This window comes from Nelumbo lutea, chromosome 1, assembly GCF_056320005.1.
Source record: "Nelumbo lutea isolate HS-2025 chromosome 1, American lotus-T2T, whole genome shotgun sequence".
In the NCBI taxonomy this organism is placed as follows: Eukaryota; Viridiplantae; Streptophyta; class Magnoliopsida; order Proteales; family Nelumbonaceae; genus Nelumbo; species Nelumbo lutea.
In genome coordinates, this window is record NC_142684.1 from 18272205 (window position 1) to 18293013 (window position 20809).

The following is a 20809-nucleotide window of genomic DNA, read 5'->3' on the forward strand; positions in this document are numbered from 1 at the left end:
TCATTTTTTATTTGTTGTGGGTTGGGACTGGGAGGCTTGAGAGGGATATCTGGGCGGGGCGATAGAATGGCCGACGGTTGTTTGGGTCCCGCGGCATGTAAGGTGTTACAGTTTTCACTTCCCTCACGCTTCAACCCCACTGCTGCTTCTGCTGCTTCTGCTGTTGCTATTGCTTCTTCCTCTTCTACTTGTTCTAGATCAATCTCGATGACATCGCCACGTTCCACCGCTCTCCATGCCTCTGTAAATCCCTCCCAGCCTTCCTTGCTTGTTTTCTCAGGTCTGACACTTCCAATCTTAAAATCCCATTTTACTTATTCTCTTCGAATTACATTTTTTAATGTTTTTCCTTTTCTATTAATGTTTTCTTTTGGTGTGTGAGCTGGATTGCTGGGGTCGAGCACCTGACCTCATGGTTGATGGTTACTCTGCACTTCGTCACCAAATCCTGTGAAAATATTTTATTTTATTATCCTATGATGATAACCCACTTTTGCCTCTCTCTCTCTCTCTACCTGTAATTCTCGTATATTTTCTGTTTAATTTGATCGAGAAATGATGTGGATTGACTCTGCTGGGATATGTACAGTTTGTGTTGCTATGAATTATTGGGTATCTTCATGTTCTTCTTTCTGTTTTAGTTGATTGGTGATTAAATTAATGCTGGGAATGGCAATGTGGTTTCAATTATGAGCAGAAAGGTTGATGGACGATAGTAAATCTATAAACATGATACCAATTTTCTCCATTCGATGCAAAACGTCGTTTTATTGGGTTACATATTATTAGCTTCAACGCTATTCTGTTGGCCGACTCATTTGACTTGAACAAATAGCGAAAATTCGTTTCTACTAAGTGAACTTCAATTGCTTCCTTTCTTTCTTGCTACTAAATATGAATCCCCAATTGTTAAAAATATCAACCTTAGATCACTACAATATTTAATGATGAAGTACCACTGTATGCATGTAACAACTGCACTCTCATTTTCGTATCTTGCCACGTGTTTGTATTCACTTTGTTGTGTTTATTTGGAACATCATCTATCTCTCTCTAGCACGATACTATATCCTGTCCTTATGGTTTGGATCATACTGCATCAGTATTCAAATACTTCTTCATTGTTTCAGCAATATCATTGCCTTTGAGAAGAACCGCTGTTGGTGAAGATCAAAGATATTGATATTGCTTCCTGTTGCTGGCATGCTGAATCAATAATAATTGGGTAGAATAGGATGGATATGTGTGTTATATATACTGTGGGTGCGTGGCTTGTTGGAACTGGGTTGATTTTTCTCTGACCTGAAAAAGCATAATATTGCTGTTGTCGTTGACAGATTTATTGCTGAAAAGAAGTTCATTTTAGTAGAAAAAGATGTAATTATCTAGGAACGTGTAGTTCAGCTTTTAAGTCTATTAATTTTTTCAGTGAAGAGTGTTGCTTTTTTAACAATTTTTTGCCAAAATTTCAGAGCCAATTATATATCCCTTGCAGATAGGATGTTGTCTTAGAGACTCATTAGTTGACGAATGGTAAGCAAAACAGGATTGGGGAGTGCTTTTCTACAAAATTTTGTTCACCAGGATCAGGAATTAAGACAACCAAACTGCATTATAATACACCATATGACAATGGTGTAATGAACTCACATATTTTGGTCATGGCTGCAGAGATGTAAAGGGAGACCATTTTAGTTAAAGAAAAATTAAGATCAGCTAACGAAATGATGTCTAGTCTCGGAGAGGAGAATGATAAGAATGCCAATGCGTATTTTCTTTGAAGGGGGATAGAAGTTTTCCTTCTTGGAGAGGATGGTACAAAAAGTTACTATGCATCCTCAAAGAACATTTTTTCCTAGATTAGCTAGGGCTTTGTTAGATGGAATGAAACAAGGGATCAACCATGCACAAAAGAATACAATGTTAGCTGGATCAATTTAAGCACATGATCAGCTATAAAAGGAAAAGAAAGTCATATGTATTAAGATAAGGATATAAAAACATATGTATTAGGATAAGGAAAAAGTATATATTAAGATAAGGATATAAAGTAATTCATTCTTGGTGGTCTCTGAAGCTTGCTTTATATAATCTAAATTCTTTTGCAGCAGAGTGCTAGTAAAAACATAAAAGCCTCTTTTGCCACTTTTTTTCTAGAGGAACTTGTAGTGTCTTCAGAAAAAAACTTTGCTTCTAGTCCTTCCAAGAAGTCCAGCTTTGGGCAAAAATGTTTGAATATTTTAAAAGATAAAAATGAAGGACATTCAACCTGCTTTTGATTATTCTAATATTTTTATTTTTCCTCATCCTTATGATAGTAAAGAACGGGACTGTTAGTCTTCTCTTCATAACTTGACCAATTATTGAACTAAATTGAAATTGAGTATTATAAATAATTGATACATAAATTCTAACTCATGGCAACAGAACCTAATTGGTTCCTTGTAAATGATAAAAATGCACATTTCATATGCATTGATTCTGTACCAGTGTCTTCTAAACTTCACTTAAGGATGCAATATTGCTGTTCTGAATTTCTATATATATATATATATATTTTTGTGTACTACTATGTCTAAAGTAAAAGGTTATGAGTATCTTGATATTTCTTCAGGTGGAACTGCATTTAATGGTGTTGTGGAAGATCTCAAAAAGCTCACAACTCGAGTGGCACATGTACTTCCTGTTTCTGATGATGGAGGAAGTACAGCCGAAATTGTTCGTGTCCTTGGTATGTTAAGGCAATTACCTGGTTATATTGTTGTGTCTATATTGGTGAAGTTTTATTGCTTAAAGAACATATTCTTTTTTCCCCACACGAGATAAGTAGAAGATAATCAGATAAGTATTGTATAGGTGGTCCAGCTGTTGGAGACATAAGGTCAAGATGTCTGAGATTGTCTGATGAAAGTACTTCTGAAGCTTTAGCAGTGCGAACATTGCTTGGTCACCGCCTACCTCTTGATGCTCTACTAGCCAAATCAGAGTGGTATTATAATAGATCTTCTGTATAAGTGTTACTTAGTTATGAGTCTATACAATGTGATATACCATTATTCCCATTTAACATTATTTACCATTTTATTCATGGGCCATTGTTGGGTTAGTAACATATCATTGTCAAAGCCATCACCAGTGTTCAGTAGTATTCTTCTCATTGATGGTACCTTGATGCTGGAGATGCTTGGTTCTTTTAATGTGGTTAAATGTTTCATCAGCGTATTTTACTGGGACAATGAAGAAGACAAATAAGAATATTTGTCATGATCAGTGTCCAATATAATATTCTTCTCATTGATGGTATCCAGCTACTGGAAACTCTTGACTCTTTTGATGCAGTTAAATGTTTCATCAGAATATTATATTGGGAGAGTGAAGAATGAAGATGATCAATCCTTAATTAAGTCAATGTCTTACAATAAACTATTGTTATAATAATTATTTTTATTAGGGAAATTATTTTTTTGATCAATATTTATTAGGGCAATTATCCAATAATGGTCTTGACCTTGTGTCTCCCCAAATTGGTGTTCCTTGTGTAAGGCCGAGAATGAGGACTGTTTCCATTTGCTGATCTCCTGTTCCTTTGCTACAGCTTTATGGAGTTGGAGCCTTGGTTTATTTGGAGGTAGGTGGTCTTTGCCTTTTGATTTAAGTTCGTTATTTAACCCATCTTTTTTTGTTTGGCACACTAGAAGAGGCAAGGTTATGTGGAAATGTGTCAGGGTAGCCACTTTATGGACTCTTTGGGAGGAAAGGAATGCAAGAATCTTCTTAGAGAAGGAAAGAAGATTAGATGAAGTGAAGGACTGCATCCTAACAAGAGCAATCCATTGGCTGAAAACCTTGGATATATTTGATGACTTGTGGAGGAATTGGTTAGTAATAGCTAACACTTCAACAAAGAAGAATAGAATTTTGTCAGAATGGGATCCACCTTTAGAAGGTGTCATCAAGTTGAATTTTGATGGAAGTAGCCAAGGTAACCCCAGGCCTTCAGGTATATGGGGTGTCCTGAGGAGTAAGGACAGCAATATAATTTCCTTATTCTCAGGACCGGTGGGAGTGGGGGACTCCACAAGGGTAGAAATCCTTGTTGCAGTACAAGGAATTCAGATCGCTAACTAGCTTGGGGTGAAGCATCTCCTAGTTGAAGGGGACTCTTAGGTGGTAACAAGGTGGCTTCTAAACCCAGATGCTACCACTTGGGGCTACAAAGATCTCATAAAAAAAGTAAAGTGGTTAACTAGCAATATGAGAGTTGAGGTAAAATGGGTTATCTGGTCTGCTAATTCTATGGCCGATTCTTTAGCCAAATAGGGGGTTTCCAGGGAAGATCTTTTTTGTGCTACTTTGTAAGTTATTATTAATCTGGAAATTTGTACTTAACTAGCCTGGAGAGGTTGCAACTCGTGCCTCTCATCGGGGACTTTGTACTATCTTCTATTGCTGTTTAATATATTTATTTTAATTATCAAAAAAAATAAATAATGGTCTTGACCTTTTGGGTCTTGGGAAGGATAGACTGGATATCAACCTAACATTTGGCTTTTATTTTGCATGAAGTGCTTGCTTTCAGACTCAGACCCATATTCTCACACTTGCAAGCCTGAGATTTTACCATTATATCAAGCAATGGCCCCTTACAATAATTATTTTTATTGTATTTATCATTTCAATTCGTTTGGTGGGACTGGAATAAGTTCAACCGTTTACTTGTTTATTTCTCGACAAATTTAGGTCCTTATTTATTTGTCGCCCCTTATATCATAGTTTTCAAGGTGGGTGGGGCTAGGCGATGGGGGGGGGGTGCCTTGTCTCCTAGGCATCGGCTAGGCAATGGGATTTTTTAATAAAAACCATGAATCATAGGGTAATTCCCTAGGTTCCATAGCAAGTAGCAACCATCTTCCACTATTAATTGTCTATAATCTTCTTAAAAAAATGTATAAACTTCATTTAAAGCATAGAACATCAACATATTCATGAAAAAATGGAAGAAATAAAAGAAGTTTCATAAAATAGAGGGGTTGAGCCTCTATTTTTGTCATAGGAAAAGAAAAAAAAAAGGATGGAAGAAGAAGAATAATATGTACTGATTAGACAAAATTTTGAGTTTTTCCATGCTTATTAGTTGAGGTTTTGAAGTCTTTGAGGGTTCAAGATAGTATACATCTTTACTGAACCCTAACAAATAAGAAAAATAATAAACAGAAACTAGTATTTTAATTCAAACTGAATAATTTAGTTTAATAATGTCTGTTTAATTATTATAACCTCAGGAAGTTAAAACTGTAAAAATATCCAAGAGCATTGTATAAAAAATATCTTGGCGATCAAGTGAGGTTACCATCCATGAGTGCCTTGTTGCCTAGGAGTCACTCTAAATGTTAAGCTACCTTAGTATTACCTGATTGTCATAGTTAGGTAGTATATCCTAGAGGTAGTCTCTATTTTATATGATAGCGGGTTGTTCTTGTATCGTTTGGTGTAGCAATAAGAGATATGTCTTTGCTATTTTTGCTGGGTTATTTGGTTTTCATTTGATTGATAACAGCATATTTGTGTTTTATTGGATGGTTGCTCGCAAGAAAGTGTTGTGGCTATGTGAACTCAAGAAAACCAAATCGTTGACTAAGTGATTTGTTTATCCATTGACTTATATGCCCAATTATATAATATGAAAATAATAATATTAATTATATACATATATTCAAAATATATAATTATGTTCTACTATAACATATATTTTTTATTCCAGCTTCAATTTTTTATATAAAAAATTAAGGTGCGTGTTAGTGTTTTATCGAAAGGTCACAAGAAAGTATTGTGACCATGTGGACACATCACAACACATTGTTAGGTTACCTTGACATTTCTTGCTTGTCATAGTAAGATAGTGGAGCATAGAAGTGATTTCTATTTTTTCATATATTATTGGGTTGTTTTTGTATCATTCGAGGAAAAAGGCATGCATTCACTGGATGATTTGATTATCATCATGTTTGTGACTTATTGGAGGGTTACAAGAAAGTGTTGTGACTGTGTGAGTTCATTGAAATCAAATCACCCAAGCATGCATTCATTGGGTGATTTGGTTTTTCTTTTGATTGATAGCATGTTAGTGTTGTATCGGAAGGTCACAAGAAAGTATTGTGACCATGTGGGCACATCACCACACATTGTTAGGCTACCTTGGCATTTTGTGCTTGTCATAGTAAGGTAGTGGAGCGTAGAGGTAGTCTCTATTTTTTCATATATTATTGGGTTGTTTGTATCATTTGAGGAAAAAGGCATGCACTCACTAGGTGATTTGATTTATCATTTAATTGTTATCATTTCTATGTTTTATTGTTTGGTGATTTGGTTTTTCTTTTGATTGATGGCATGTTTGTGTTTTATTGAAGGGTTTAATGAAAGTGTTATGGTTATTTGAACTAATTTTTCAATATGTTAGACTACCTTGATATTTCTAAATTATCATAGTAAGGTAGACCCTAGAGGCAATCTCTATTTTTTCATATGTTAGTTGTTAGTGTGTCATTTAGGGTAGCAATTGCAGGATGCACTAATTGGATAATTTGGGTTTTGTTTGATTAATAGTTTGTTTGTGTTTTATTAGAGGATACAAGTAAGTTTTGTGACCATGTGAACACATTGAACCAAACCACCTAAGCAAGCACTCATTGGTACTATTTGGTTGATAGCATGTCATGTTTTATTGGAGGGTTAAAACACATAGAAAGTATTGTGACTATGTGAACTCATTGCTCCACATGCTAAACTATCTATATATTTTTTGATTGTTAAAGTAAGGCGGTGGATCCTAGAGGCATAGTTTTCAAGGCGTCGAGGCGAGGCTAGGTGATGTTTTTTTTTTCACTATTAATTGTTGACTAGTTGCCTAGGTGATTTTTTTTTAATAAAACCATGAAACTTAGGGTAATTCCTTAGGATCCATAGCAATTCTATAAATGGAAGAAAGAAAAGAAATTTCAGAAAATAGAGGGGCTGAGCCTCTATTTTTGTCCTAGGAAAGGAAGGAATGAAAAGAAGGGGTGAAAGAAGTCTTCAAGGGTTCTTCCATGCTAATCAGTTAAAGTATAGTCTTCAAGGGTTCAAGGAAGTATACATTGCTGATTGAACCCTAACAAATGAGAAAAACAATAAAAAGAAACTAGTATTTTAACTTAAACTGAATATTTATTTTAATAATGCCTATTTTATTATTATAATCTAAAAAAGTTGTAAATATAAAAGTCTCCTAGAGCACCATGTAAAAAAATGTCTGGGCAAATTGAGGAAATCGTCCATGAGCGCTTTATTGCCTAGGCGTTGCCTTGACAACTATGACAATTTTTTCAATTCATTTGGAGCTACTTTGTCCTTGTTTTTACTTAGTTGATATCAGTTTATATATTAATTTTTTTTCATCATTTTCTTTTTGTAACTGGGACAAAAGTAATTTAAATATGTTTATTCCTACCTGCAGTGGTTTCATATTGGATAGTAGGTCTTAGGAAATTTGACTCTGTGCATGATGAACCTTATAGTTTACTATTTTCTGAGTTTCTCTTATTGATTTTCTAGGTATTACAATGCTGGGGATATTGAGTGTTAGTGTGTTGAGTTGAGAATTTGACAGGTACCATATTGTAGAAGGGGAGCACTCTCTATGGAAAGGTGTATCAAGACCGTATAGGGAAACGATTCGAGCTTTCCTGGCTTACTTTCAAAATCAGGTATTCCCTGATCCCTGTTGCTTCAGTATAATACCCTCTTAAATATTCTCCTTTCTTTTTTTCTTATGAATGAAAAAAAAACTTGCATACATCATCATTCTAACATTTCCTATTCCTAACTTTGCCATGTTTCTAGTCATCTTTTCTGGTTATTCAAATACAAAGCAAAGATATGCTAATTATCTACATTGGAGGCACCACATTATTTGAACTACCCAGATTTTTTCGATCATTAACAACAGTCATTATTTCATTAACGTATGGAGAACCTGCACTTCAAAAAAATTGAAAGAATTAACACAACAGCAAAAGCTGGCATATCACAAAAAGATAGAAAACTACCACCTTATTACAAGTTTAACCCTGGGTCAGGTACCCACTGTAACAAATTTTCAGTTGTTATAATAGCTCTATCTTCACATTCCAGAGCAAATGAATTTTCACTTTATTCCAATGGTTACTGGTTGATAATTATAGAACAAGCAAGCTGTCATTTAAGGGAGTTTCCAAAACTTAGGGAAGTCAAATGCTAGACTTGAGGTCGAATACCGCCTCCATGATTCTAACTACTGACCATTAACAGCTAAACAATTGCCTGACAAAAAGATAAAAATGGATTTCCCTCATATTTGTGGATTACTGGAAATATTGTTCTTTTGATGTGTCAATTGCCATAGAGACCTGGTTTCTGTTTTCAAATTATTGTTTCTTAATCGATTCAATCTATTGACAATGTTCACTTGTATCTGTGATGCATTTCTTTTTCAAACTTACATTACATCTTTTTGCAACCCTAGGTATTTATTCTCTATTTATGTACATGTACATGCATACATACACACATAAGTGCATGCATGCATGTTTTTACTCAGTTTTTGTTAGATTTTTCTGTCAATAGTTAAACTGTCTTCCCAAATCCCAAGGTATTCTCTTTTGGACCTCTTGCATACATATATATTTTTTCTCAAGATTTTGTCTGTTATGCACTGTTGGACCTTTTGCACATAAGTGCTTACTACAAAAATATTAATGGTAGACTTATCAAAAAAAAAAAAATAATGGCAGTTTTTTTTTTTTTTGTCATGAAGATCCTTCGGAGGTCAAGCGAATCTTTTTGTTTCAGCAATGGGAGGTACTTTTTCTGTTCCCTTTGTAGTCCTGTAGTAGATCAATCTCATATTATTATCTATTTATCATTTTTTTCTTGTAATGTTTTTATATGATTTTTTGTTGGGATAAGGCATGGATGATGATGAATGTGTTTATATGACTTTTGAGTTTAAGCTGATCAAGTTTGCAATAGAAGTTGATATAGTTTATGCAGGATGAAGAGAATGATCTAACACAGGACCACAAAGAAGTTGAAGTTCACCATAGAAGCAAATCTGTATATGATTTTTGAGTTTAATAGTTGATATAGTGTTCCAACATCATAAGGATGCAAACTAATGGAAGAAAGGGTGGAGACAGGATATGAACAGAAGCCAATGAAGTGTTTGTTGAGAAATAGATTTAGATATTTGCAATAAAAGGATGCCTTTATAAGGAAGTTTGCCTGAAGTATTGGTCTGGTGATAGATGATGGAAGGTTAATGAGGTCGCTTTAGATTTGTTTGTTAATAGCTGGAAACAATGTTTTAAAGTCAAGACTGGATGTTGAACTGCTAGAGATGGCAGTTTGTGGTCTGAAAGGTTTGACCATGTGGTTCAAATGTTCAACCTGCGAGAATGAATAAATGGAAAAAAGGGAAAACTCTATAAAATAAAAAAAGCTTTATCACCTACATCTATTGATTCTAGAATATTCTTGAGGAGTTCCTTGAGGGCTGAGATACTAGCAGCTCTTGAAGGTGTACAAAGGGTCAAGGACATGCATATTAATAAGTTGATCATAGAAGGAGATTCTGAAGTTCTGGTGAATTGGCTAAAAGAGGATAACTCTAGGCTTTGGAATTACAACAATGAAAAGAGGAAATTTAAGTGGCTGACTAAGGACATTGAAATTCAATGCACATGGGTAAAGAGAAGTGCAAACTCATTGGCATATGGTCTAGCTAGGCAAGGGGTAAAAAAAAACTCTATTTTTTGGGCTGTGTTGTAATTGCTTTACTTTTGGTGTTCACTGGCTGTATTCGGGAGTTAAGATTGTTTAGCTCCCTTGCTTTGTAATTTTCATAATCTTAATACAATTCACTGTTATTGATCGAAAGAAAAAAAAAATTCTTGAGGAGTTGTACGTGTAAACAACAAATCTTTGAACAAGTTTTGGACAAGGTTCCTTTAATGGTTTGAATGGTTCAGCTCTCTGGACAAGGGTCATAAAGTGTTGCTTTGAAGACAAAAAGGACCCTTAGATATTTAAAATATTTCTCTTATTTCTCATTTTTTGTTTTTTAAGTTAAATTCATTTTCTTCATCACTCACTCTGTAGTAAATCCGATATTTCCATTCCTAAGGATAAGGGTTGCAGTTAAGTTTAACTATTTTAGATGGTTTTAGTAAGAAGTATGAAGTATTAAGGTTGCAAGCTTTTGGAAGAGTCTATGCCATTTAAGTTTCAAACATAAGAAATTTCTTATCAAGCTTGTTGTGTCTGGTAAGCAGGTTATAATGAAGGCTTGTTATGAAATGTAACTATACCCAATAAAAATTAAGCAGTGTAAGCTACAAATAAAATTAGTTGATTTACTATCTTTATTTTTGGTAGGCATTTCCATCTCTGAATTTCTGGACTACCTATATGTTAGTGTTCGGTCTGCCTGTTAGACTAATAATAGTCAAGGAAGAGAGAGAGAAGAGAGAAGGAGAGAAAGAGAGAAAGGAGAAGAGCAGAAGAGAAACAAGGAGAAAAAATTCTGGTTCGAATGAGAGAAAAAGCACCCTTTGCCATTTGGCCAGATGTATTTTATATTACTCAAATAATGTGAAAACGTCACATATGCCCCTACTTAAGTTAGGGACATTAAATCTAACATAAACTTACACATCATCATCTAAACACAAGCACAAAGACAGAAATACCCCTACATACTTGACACTAACACTCCCCCTCAAAGCTGGAGAGTATATATCATATAATCCCAGCTTGTTACATATGTAGTCCACTCTCCCCCGACTCAACCCTTTAGTTAACAAATCTGCCCACTGGTTCCCTGTGTTGACATATGCAGTGTCGATCACTCCACTCAACACCTTCTCTCTAACAAAGTGACAGTCAACCTCTATGTGTTTGGTTCTCTCATGAAACACCAGATTAGAGGAAATGTGAATTGTAGCCTGATTGTCACAGTAGAGCTTCATTGGAGTATCAACAGTGTATCCTATCTCTTGTAGAAGGTTCCTTAGCCACACTAATTCACAAGTGGTATGTGCCATAACTCTATATTCTGCCGTTGCATTGCTTCTTGCCACAACTGTTTGCTTTTTGCTTTTCCATGTCACCAGATTACCCCCATGAAAATTACAATAGCCTGTGGTAGATCTCCTATCAGATACAAAACCGGCCCAATCAACATCAACATATCCTTTTATTTCAAGTTTTCCACCACTTTTGTATATCAAACCGCGACCAGGAGCCCCCTTTAAATACCTCACAATCCTTATAACCGCATCCCAATGTGGAACTAGAGGTTTCTGCATGAACTGAATTACCATACTAACTGTGTATGAAACACCTGGCCGAGTGATGGTTAGGTAGTTCAGTTTACCTACCAGCCGCCAGTATCTGCCAGGGTCTTCAAACACTTCACCCATATCACTACTCAGCTTAGTGTTTGTTTCCATAGGAATTTTAGCTGGTTTAGCACCTAACAAACCTGTTTCTTCAAGCAAATCAAGAACATATTTCCTCTAACACAAGTTAATACCATGCTTGGACCTTGCTACTTTTATTCCCAAGAAATACTTCAATTTACCAAGGTCTTTTGTCTGAAAATGTTCTTGCAGAAAGATCTTCAACCTGTCAATGCCCATTTTATCACTCCCGGTAATGACAATATCATCTACATACACCACTAAGTAGTCATGACTGAAGACAGAATGGTCAACTTGGCACTGTTTCATACCAAACTTCTTTACTACCTCAGTAAATCTGTCAAACCATGCTTGAGGAGATTGTTTAAGCCCATAAATGGCCTTCAGTAGTCGGCACACCTTACCATCGTCCCCCTAAGCAACAAACCCCGGTGGTTGCTCCATATAGACCTCCTCGAGCAGATCACCATGCAAGAAGGCATTCTTGATATGAAGCTGATAGAGGGGCCAATCATACATCGCAGCAAGAGAAATCACAACACAGACTGAACCAATCTTAGCAACTAGGGAGAAAGTCTCTGTGTAATCAATACCATTAGGTTTGGGAATACCCTTTGGCAACCAATCGAGCTTTTAGCTGCTCTACACTACCATCAGGTAAGTACTTAACCATATAAACCCACTTATAGCCAACAACCTGCTTACCAGGAGGAAGAGTGGTGAGTTCCATGTATGATTATGAGCCAGAGCTGAGAGTTCTTCCATCGCACGACACCATCTTGGAGAGGCAAGGGCTTCCTGAACATCCTTAGGTATAACAACAGAGGATAGCAAAGAGATAAACTGGTGATGGGAAGTGGAAAGGTGAATCAGTGAAACATAATTAGAAATAGGATGAAGGGTACAACTACGCTTACCTTTCCGCAAGGCAATGGGAAGATCAAGATCAGATATTGGGGTCGGGGCTAGTGTGGTAACAACTGCCGAATCTGTCGACAATGATGAAGCTGGAGGAGGTGCTGGTACACGTGGGCGATGTGTATACACGTGATGGATTGGTGGTCGTTCAACAGGTGGTGGCACCGGAGGCAAAGACTTGGTCACTGCAGGAACAAGGGGAACAGAGTCCACAACTGGAAGAGGAAGGGGAGGAGGTGATGAGGAGGAAGAAACATCACCGGACCCCAAGAAGAATTGTGTAGACTCAAAGACAGTAACATCAACACATACAAAGGAACGTTGAGAGCTAGGGTGATAACACTTATGCCCTTTCTGAGTCCGGGAATAGCCAAGGAAGATGCACCTAATAGACCGTGCATCTAACTTGTCCATTCCTGGCCCCAGATTATGAACAAAACAAACACATCAAAAAATTCGAGGAGAGAGAGGAAATGGAGACAAGGTAGGAAACAATGTGGTGAATGGGGAATAACCATCAAGGATAGACGTGGGCATCCGGTTAACCATGAAGTAGGAAGTAAGCATTGCATCACTCCAAAAGGATTTGAGAACATTCATGTGATGCATGAGGGACCGAGCTGTTTCCAAGAGGTGATGATTCTTTCTCTTAGTCACCCCGTTTTGTTGTGGGGCGTAGGTACATGAAGTCTGATGGATAATGCCATGTTGGTCTAGGTAGTCTTGAAATGATGAAGAGAAATATTCACGACCATTATCAGAACGAAAAATTTTAATGTGAACACCAAATTGGTTGCGAATCTTAGCATAAAACTTTTGGAAAATGGTAAACAATTCACTTCTTTCTTTCATTAAATAGAGCCACGTCATCCTTGAATAATCATCAACAAAATATTTATATCCATTGTATGACATCACTTTATAAGGACCCCAAACATCTGAACGAACCAAAGAAAAATGACTCGATACACGATTATCAACTCTAGGACTAAAGGGAGCACGATGATGTTTCCCCAACTGACACGACTCACAATCCAAAATAGAAAGATGACTCAATGAAGGAACCAAAGACTTCAAAACTTTCAGTGAAGGATGACCAAATTGACAATGCCACTGGAGAGGAGAGAGGGACGACTGGAGAGCTGTTGACGTACTTCCACCACCATCAAGATAATACAATCCACCAGCTTCATGCCCTCCACCAATCTTCATCCTCGTCTTGAGATCTTGAAAAACACATGAAGAGGGGTAAAAGGTAATGGAGCAATTAAGAGACTTGGTCAACTTACTAACAGACATAAGATTAAAAGGAAATTTAGGGACATACAAAATTGAGGATAGGGATACAGGGTCCAGGTCAACATTACCAACACCACAAATGGAGGATGTGGAACCATTAGCAAGGGTAACGAATTGTGATGTTGGGCAATGACAGAGGGAAGAAAACACACCTGGAGTTCCAGTCATGTGATTGGAGGCTCCAAAATCAATAATCCAGGGATGGGGTGTGGATGCCAGACAAGCCATACCTGAGTGTGCGAGAGTGGCCATGTTCTACTGAGATGTGGCCTGTACTAACCTCTCATACTGATCACGGGGAATACTCATCATCTCCTTCCCAGTAACATCTGTGGATGTAGGAGGTACCTGATCGGCTGAATGGCTCTCCTGTCTGAAGTTATTGTCATTGGTCATAGCATGATTGGCCCAAGTTGAAGGTGGACCATGCAGGTCATAGCAATAATTAATGGTATGCCCATCCATACCACAGTGTGTACACCTCCTTGGACCCGAACTACGTCCTTTGCCACGGGCTCCCCCTGAATCTCGACCTCCAGTACGACCACCACCACGGTTATATGTAGGTCCACTACTACCACTATGGCCAGACTGAGCTCCCCGAGCTCCACCTCTAACACCATGGCCTCTGGATACTGCTAGGGCTGATCTATCGGAAATATTAGGATTCTCGGTAGATCCAATGGAAATCCTCCTGAGTCGAGCAAACACCTCTTCTAAGGAAGGGAGAGCTGACCCTCCTAGTATCTGAGCCCGCACTGGTTCATATTCAGATTTCAGCTCCACAAAAAACTGAGTCACATCAAGTTGTTCTCTCTGTTGTTGCTGAATTTTGACATCAGAAGTGAGGGGGTGATAAACATTCAATTCATTACGAATGTTTCTCATACTAGCATAGTACTCCTCAAGACTCTGATTACCCTGTTGTAGATTAAAGTATTCCTGGTACAACTGATATACTTTGGTTGTGTTGTCTTAACCTGAATACAGCTTCTTAGCGTGGTTCCACACTTCTTTGGCAGTATCAAGGAACATGAAATTTACACTAATCTTGGGTTCCTTACTATTCCATAACCTTGTGATGATCTGTGCATCTGCCTTCTCCCAATCATCATACTCATGAGAATCGGTGGAAGGTTTTTCGTCCCTTATGTGCTTCACCTTCTTCTTTGCTTAAAAGAAATACTTCTACAGATTTGGCCCAAGGTACATAATTTTCTTCGTTGAGCTTAATGGAGGTCATTTGAACATTCAGGTAGTCAGTAGGGACCATCACACCAGTCTTGCTATCACTGTTGTCTCCCATTGCTGAATTTGGCAAATTGCACACTAGATCACACTACACACTGATTTCAGTACTTACTACTGCTGCAAATTGCACTCTTTACACCACAAACCCAACTCCACGATTGCCTGAAACTTCACAACACTGTTTGAGGAACACCCCCCCCTTTGAATCACACTGAAGGGTGCACAAACCCTAGCACACTACAATCTGAAATCCCACCATACAGTCTGAAATAGACTTCTCATTTGATTCACACCAAGAAAAAATGCATAAAACCTCTTACCTGATCACCCGAAAATCAGACCACACAAGACACCCACTGCACCACACGAATCAGCCCTCTTCTCTTCATCGATTAGGGGAGGGCTTCTTAGAAACTGCAGCAACCGACCACAAACACCACAACTGGAGGCATAGAAACCTCCAAGGGAAGAGGGCGATAACTCCTTTTCAGCCCTTTCCCTTATCTCTAGTTGATGGCGAAGAAAGCAAGAGAAAACCCTAGGCTGGGTGCGCAAATAACAGAATTCTGGGCAGATCCGATTTGCTCAGTTCAGCTCTGATACCATGTTAGTGTTCGGTCTGCCTGTTAGACTGATAACAGTCAAGGAAGAGAGAGAGAAGAGAGAAGGAGAGAAAGAGAGAAAGGAGAAGAGCAGAAGAGAAACAAGGAGAAAAGATTCTGGTTCGAATGAGAGAAAAAGCACCCTCTGCCATTCGGCCAGATGTATTTTATATTACTAAAATAATGTGAAAAAGTCACATATGCCCCTACTTAAGTTAGGGACATTAAATCTAACATAAACTTACACATCATCATCTAAACACAAGCACAAAGACAGAAATACCCCTACATACTCGACATTAACACTATATAAAATTTTTGGGGATTAATTGTCTTTTCACTATAGAAGTTGGAAGTTTATGCAAGGATGAAGAGGATCCATTGTCACATCTTTTGCTTATAAATCCTCTATTTGCATGTTAAAGCAGTTCATTGGGTTGAGTGGGATATTGTGGGTTTTATCTTGGGACCTTTTGAATTTATTATTGGGTGCCTGGCTAGGAAATGGAACCTCTTGAGTCTTGCCTCTTGTTGTTTGTTGGAACATCTGGAAAGAGAAGAACAAAAGATCGTTCAAAAATAGAAGCAATGAGGAGGTCCAAGTTGTTGGTAGGGTGTTAATATCAATTTATTGGGTGGGTTTAATGCTTAAAGGAGTTTAGTGGGCTAAGATTTATACATACATAGATACATACATACATACATATATATATACATATATATCTATATATATATATACATATATATTTATATATATATATTTTCCGAAGTTGGAAATATATATTATTTGATGCTTGCATTTCTTCCGGGTTCTGATATTGTAAATAACTGTCATATTTGCACAAGCGTATGGTTGGGAATCTTTTCAATATACTTCTCTTTTTTGACCAAACTTAGATTGTTAACTTCCATGTTAATTAGGGTTAACTGCTCTAATATCTTCATGATGGAAACTGGGAGTCTGAGCATGATTATGCATCATCCCAAGACAACCTATAAAATTTTGGTGCTTGTTAGCTTCAAAGTGGTTTTTTTTTTTTTTTTTATAAATAAAATTTCATTAAGAATTCATTATCAACAAAATAAAAACTGTTACAATCATCCCAGTGGGAGGTGCGAGGTGCAGCCTCACCCTTCAAAAGAAAAGAAACAGCACAAAAATTACAACTGGGCCCTATACAACTGATCCCTAATTACTCCTTGTTTGGCTAAGCAATCAGCAAATGAATTAGTCTCCTTTCCCAGCCATTGTATGATTAAATTCATATGTTGTGTTGCCCATTTGAATTTCTTCAATTCATTTCTGTAGCACCATATCACTGAATCTGTATTTTTTTTTTATCAGAAACGATAACTTTCATTAGAGATAAATTAAACTGAAATACAGAATTCAACCCTTATTAGAAAAGGTTGATCCAATAAACATCAAACATCACAGCACTGCCCAATAAAGACTCTCCCTTACAGCCCCTTGTTTTGCTAGGGCGTCGCAAAACCATTTGCTGATCTCCTTACTCACTTGAACCAAACACTGACCTCCCTTGTTATGCTAAGAATTTCCCTTATCAGCTGTCTATATTGCCAAATTCCTAGCTGCCCTGATTGCATCCACCCAATTACCAACTTGGAGTCTCCCTCTATCTCAATCTGCTGTAGCTCCAATTGTTTGGCCAGTTTTACACCTTGATGTAGTGCCAAGATTTCCGCTCTTGAGGAATCTCCAACTCCTATTGGACCTGAAAACAAAGCCATTATCGTGCCTTCTTTATCTCTGAAAACACCTATACCAGATAGACCTGGATTACCTATAGAGAGCTTCCATCAAAGTTCAGTTTCACCCTTTGTTGTGCCGGTGAGGACCAAACTTCCTGTTTCATAGCTTTGGAAGTAGTAGTAGATGCCACAATACCCCAACTTCTATAATTGTCTTCAACTGAGAAATCCTTAAAAAGATCATAGGATTTCAACCAATGGATAACCTTAGTAGTTATTCCTTCCACAACCTCTTCCTTGGATCTACAATTGCCTTTGAAGATCCTATTGTTTCTTTCCTCCCACACTGACCACAATACAACAGCTCTAGTGGCTCTCCACATAATCCTTCCATGAACCGTTGGTTGCTTGTAAAAATTTGGATCAAAGAGGTTCACCATGCTTGAGGAGGGAGTCCACATGCAGCCAAAGAGAGAAGAGAACCAAGACCAAATAAAGAACACAAAGGGACATGAGATTAGTAAATCTGAAATTGTCTCACCAGAACCCAAATAGAGGCAACAAACATGGGGGGAGAGGCACATATTTGGCCTCTTTTTCTACAATAAATCCAAGGTGTTGATTTTTTGGAGTACCACTTCCCAACAAAAGGCCTGAATTTTAGGGGGTACAGGGCTACCCCACACCTCCTTTGAAGGAAAGTTCTCTACAAGGTTAGAGGTTTGAAGCAAAATGTTATAGAAAGGAGCAATTGAAAAAACCAGAAGGGGAAGGTTTCCAAATTCTGCCATCTCTATAGGATGATCAAGAAAGACTTCCCCTAACTGAGTGATCAAATCATCAACCATTTTCATTTCAGAATCCCTTAGACCTCTTCTCAAGCCCAAATCCCAAGAGTTATCAACAAACACTGAAGAGATCACTGTTCTTTTGTTTTCATACAAGGAGTAAATAGAAGGAAATCTATCTCTAAGGGAGTTTTCACCAACCCAAACATCTTCCCAAAACAAGACTTTGTTTCCAGCACAGACATCATATTTGAAATAAGGAAGCATAAGAGGCAAAATACCTTGAATATCTTTCCAAGGAGAACACTGAGAAGCCCCAGGGTTGAGTCCTGCATCCCAGTCGTTATCTGCCAATCCATGAATACTAACAATCACTCTAGACCAAAGTCTGTCCTGTTCCATTGATGGTCTCCAAATCCATTTCCCCAGCAAAACTGTGTTTCTTAATCTTATATTTCCTAACCCAAGGCCTCTATCATCCCTACTCCTAGAAACCACCTCCCACTTCACTAAGTGGTCCTTCTTAGTATCCCTTGGTTCCTACAAGAAATCCCTATTATCTTCTCTAACTGGTTAGCTACTTTCATTGGTCCTCTAAAGGTAGATAGGAAATAAACTGGTAGGTTGGCTAAGGTTGACTTGATTAAGGTTATCCTACCCCCTAAAGAGATGTAATTCCTCTTTCAATTTGCTAACCTCTTGGAGAATCTTTCAATTACAGGGTACCAAAAACTCTCAATCATTGGGTTCTCTCCCAGTGGTAGCCCTAAATATTGTAAAGGCCAGCCCCCCACTTCACACCCCAAAACCCCAGCTAGGGAATCGACCTCCTCTCCCCCTAAACTGAGCCCTGCCACACAACTTTTTCCCCAATTCACTTTAAGATTGGACTTCCTTTCAAATTGAAGCACTAGACTCTTTAAGTTCCGTAATTCCCCTTCCTCCCCGTTACAAAACAAGATGATGTCATCTGCAAATTGTAAGTGTGTGGCCATCACCTCCTCCCTACCAATCCTCCAACCTCTTATCAAATTGTTAGCATCGGCCCTCGAAATCATGGCACTCAACACATCAGCTACTAGGGTAAAGAGGAATGGGGACAATGGATCTTCTTGCCTAATACCCCTCTTTGCAGGATAGAAACCCCTAGCTACACCATTCACCAATATTGAGAAATGACATGAAGAAATGCATCCCTTTACCCAACTGCACCATCTCTCCCCAAACCCTCTCTACTTGAGAACCTTTAGTAAAAAATCCCAGTCCACCATGTCATATGCCTTTTCAAGATCCAATTTGCAAACCAACCCCTTTTCCTTTCTCCTCATCTTCACCTCAACACATTCATTGGCAATAAGTATTTGATCTACAATTTGTCTTCCTTCTACAAATGCCCTTCGATATGGTGAGATTAGAGATGGGAGGATCTTTTTTAATCTTAGCGCTAGGACCTTAGAGATGATCTTATACATGCTTCCCACTAGGCTTACAGGTCTAAAATCGTTTGGTTGGAGAGCGTCCTTCTTCTTAGGAACCAAGGCAATAAAAGTTGCATTTGCTCCTGGGTTAAATTTTCCTCTCTCATAGAATTCTTCAAAAACTTCCAACAAATCCTCTCTAATTATCTCCCAACAATCTTGATAGAAGGCCACCAAAAAACCATCAGACCCAGGAGCTTTAGCTTGAATCATGGAGAATGTTGCATTTCTCACTTCTTGGGCCTCAAATCTTTTTTCCAAAGATTTCAATAAGATCTTCCACCCTTCACTCCAAGTCCTCTAAGCTCTCACTAGGTCTCCCTGGGTTGTCATACACTAATTTGAAGTGATTAACCAAAGCTTGAGCTATATCATCTTTCCTTGTCAACAATTGCCCATCCCACTCCAATTTTGAAACAAAATTCTTCCTTCTCCTCCCATTTGCCAATGAATGAAAAAACCTTGTATTGATGTCCCCTTCCTTTAGCCATTTGCACTTGGATTTTTGCCTCCAACTTATCTCCTCCTTCCTAAGAAGATCTTCCAGTTCCTGTTTCAAATTCCATCTTTCCACCCTACCCTCTTCCCCCAGCCTTCTTTCAGCTTCTAGTCCATCTATTTCCTGCACTCTCTGATTGATTTCCACTTTCCTTTGTTCTAATCTACCAAAAACCTCTTTATTTCAAATCTTGAGTCTAGCTTTCAAGAGTTGTAGTTTCTTGTAAAACCTATACCCCTTCCATCGAAATTCCACTTGGTCCACTTCCCACCATTCTTTTACCTTAGTTAGAAACTCTGGATGAAGTAATCACATGTTTTCAAACCTAAAAGGGCACGACCCTCCATCTAGTCTTTCTTGAGACAACCTGATTGGGCAATGATCTGAAATAGGTCTCGGCAATTCTGTAACACCTAAAATCCCCCATTCAGCTTTCCAATCCATTGTAAAGAGGAACCTATCCAATTGACAATAGGTAGGGTTTTCTTGGAAGTTTGACTAGGTAAAATTTGCTTGCTGAAGAGGGAGGTCCCGTAATGCAAAATTCTCCACAAAGAGCTTAAACTTCCTCATGCTAAATGTAATCCTACGACTGGGGTTATTGGACTCGTTCAAGAATCTTATTACATTGAAATCCCCACCCAAACACTAAGGGCCATCCCACAAACCCCTAACGGCTGTTAGTTCTTCCCAGGAACCTTCCCTTTCCCTGTAAGAGGTGAGACTATAGACATTAGTTAGCACCCATGCCCACCCATCTTCCTTA

The 20809-nt window shown here is 37.9% G+C and overlaps 1 protein-coding gene across 4 annotated transcripts in view; it reads left to right on the forward strand.

Annotated features, from left to right (window-relative positions):
- The window catches only part of MEE18 (maternal effect embryo arrest 18), a 65052-nt gene continuing 44243 nt past the window's right edge, over window positions 1–20809 (forward strand). For 2 of the 4 annotated variants that reach the window (XM_088966462.1, XM_088966464.1), the window contains exons 1-5: window positions 3–280; window positions 2615–2731; window positions 2857–2989; window positions 7646–7742; window positions 8831–8874. In XM_088966462.1, coding sequence (XP_088822588.1) covers window positions 67–280; window positions 2615–2731; window positions 2857–2989; window positions 7646–7742; window positions 8831–8874 — 605 coding nt within the window. In that variant the 5' untranslated portion in view covers window positions 3–66. Of the gene's footprint in view, window positions 613–2614; window positions 2732–2856; window positions 2990–7645; window positions 7743–8830; window positions 8875–20809 lie in introns of all 4 variants that reach the window. The other 2 variants (XM_088966461.1, XM_088966463.1) reach the window with 2 other exon arrangements.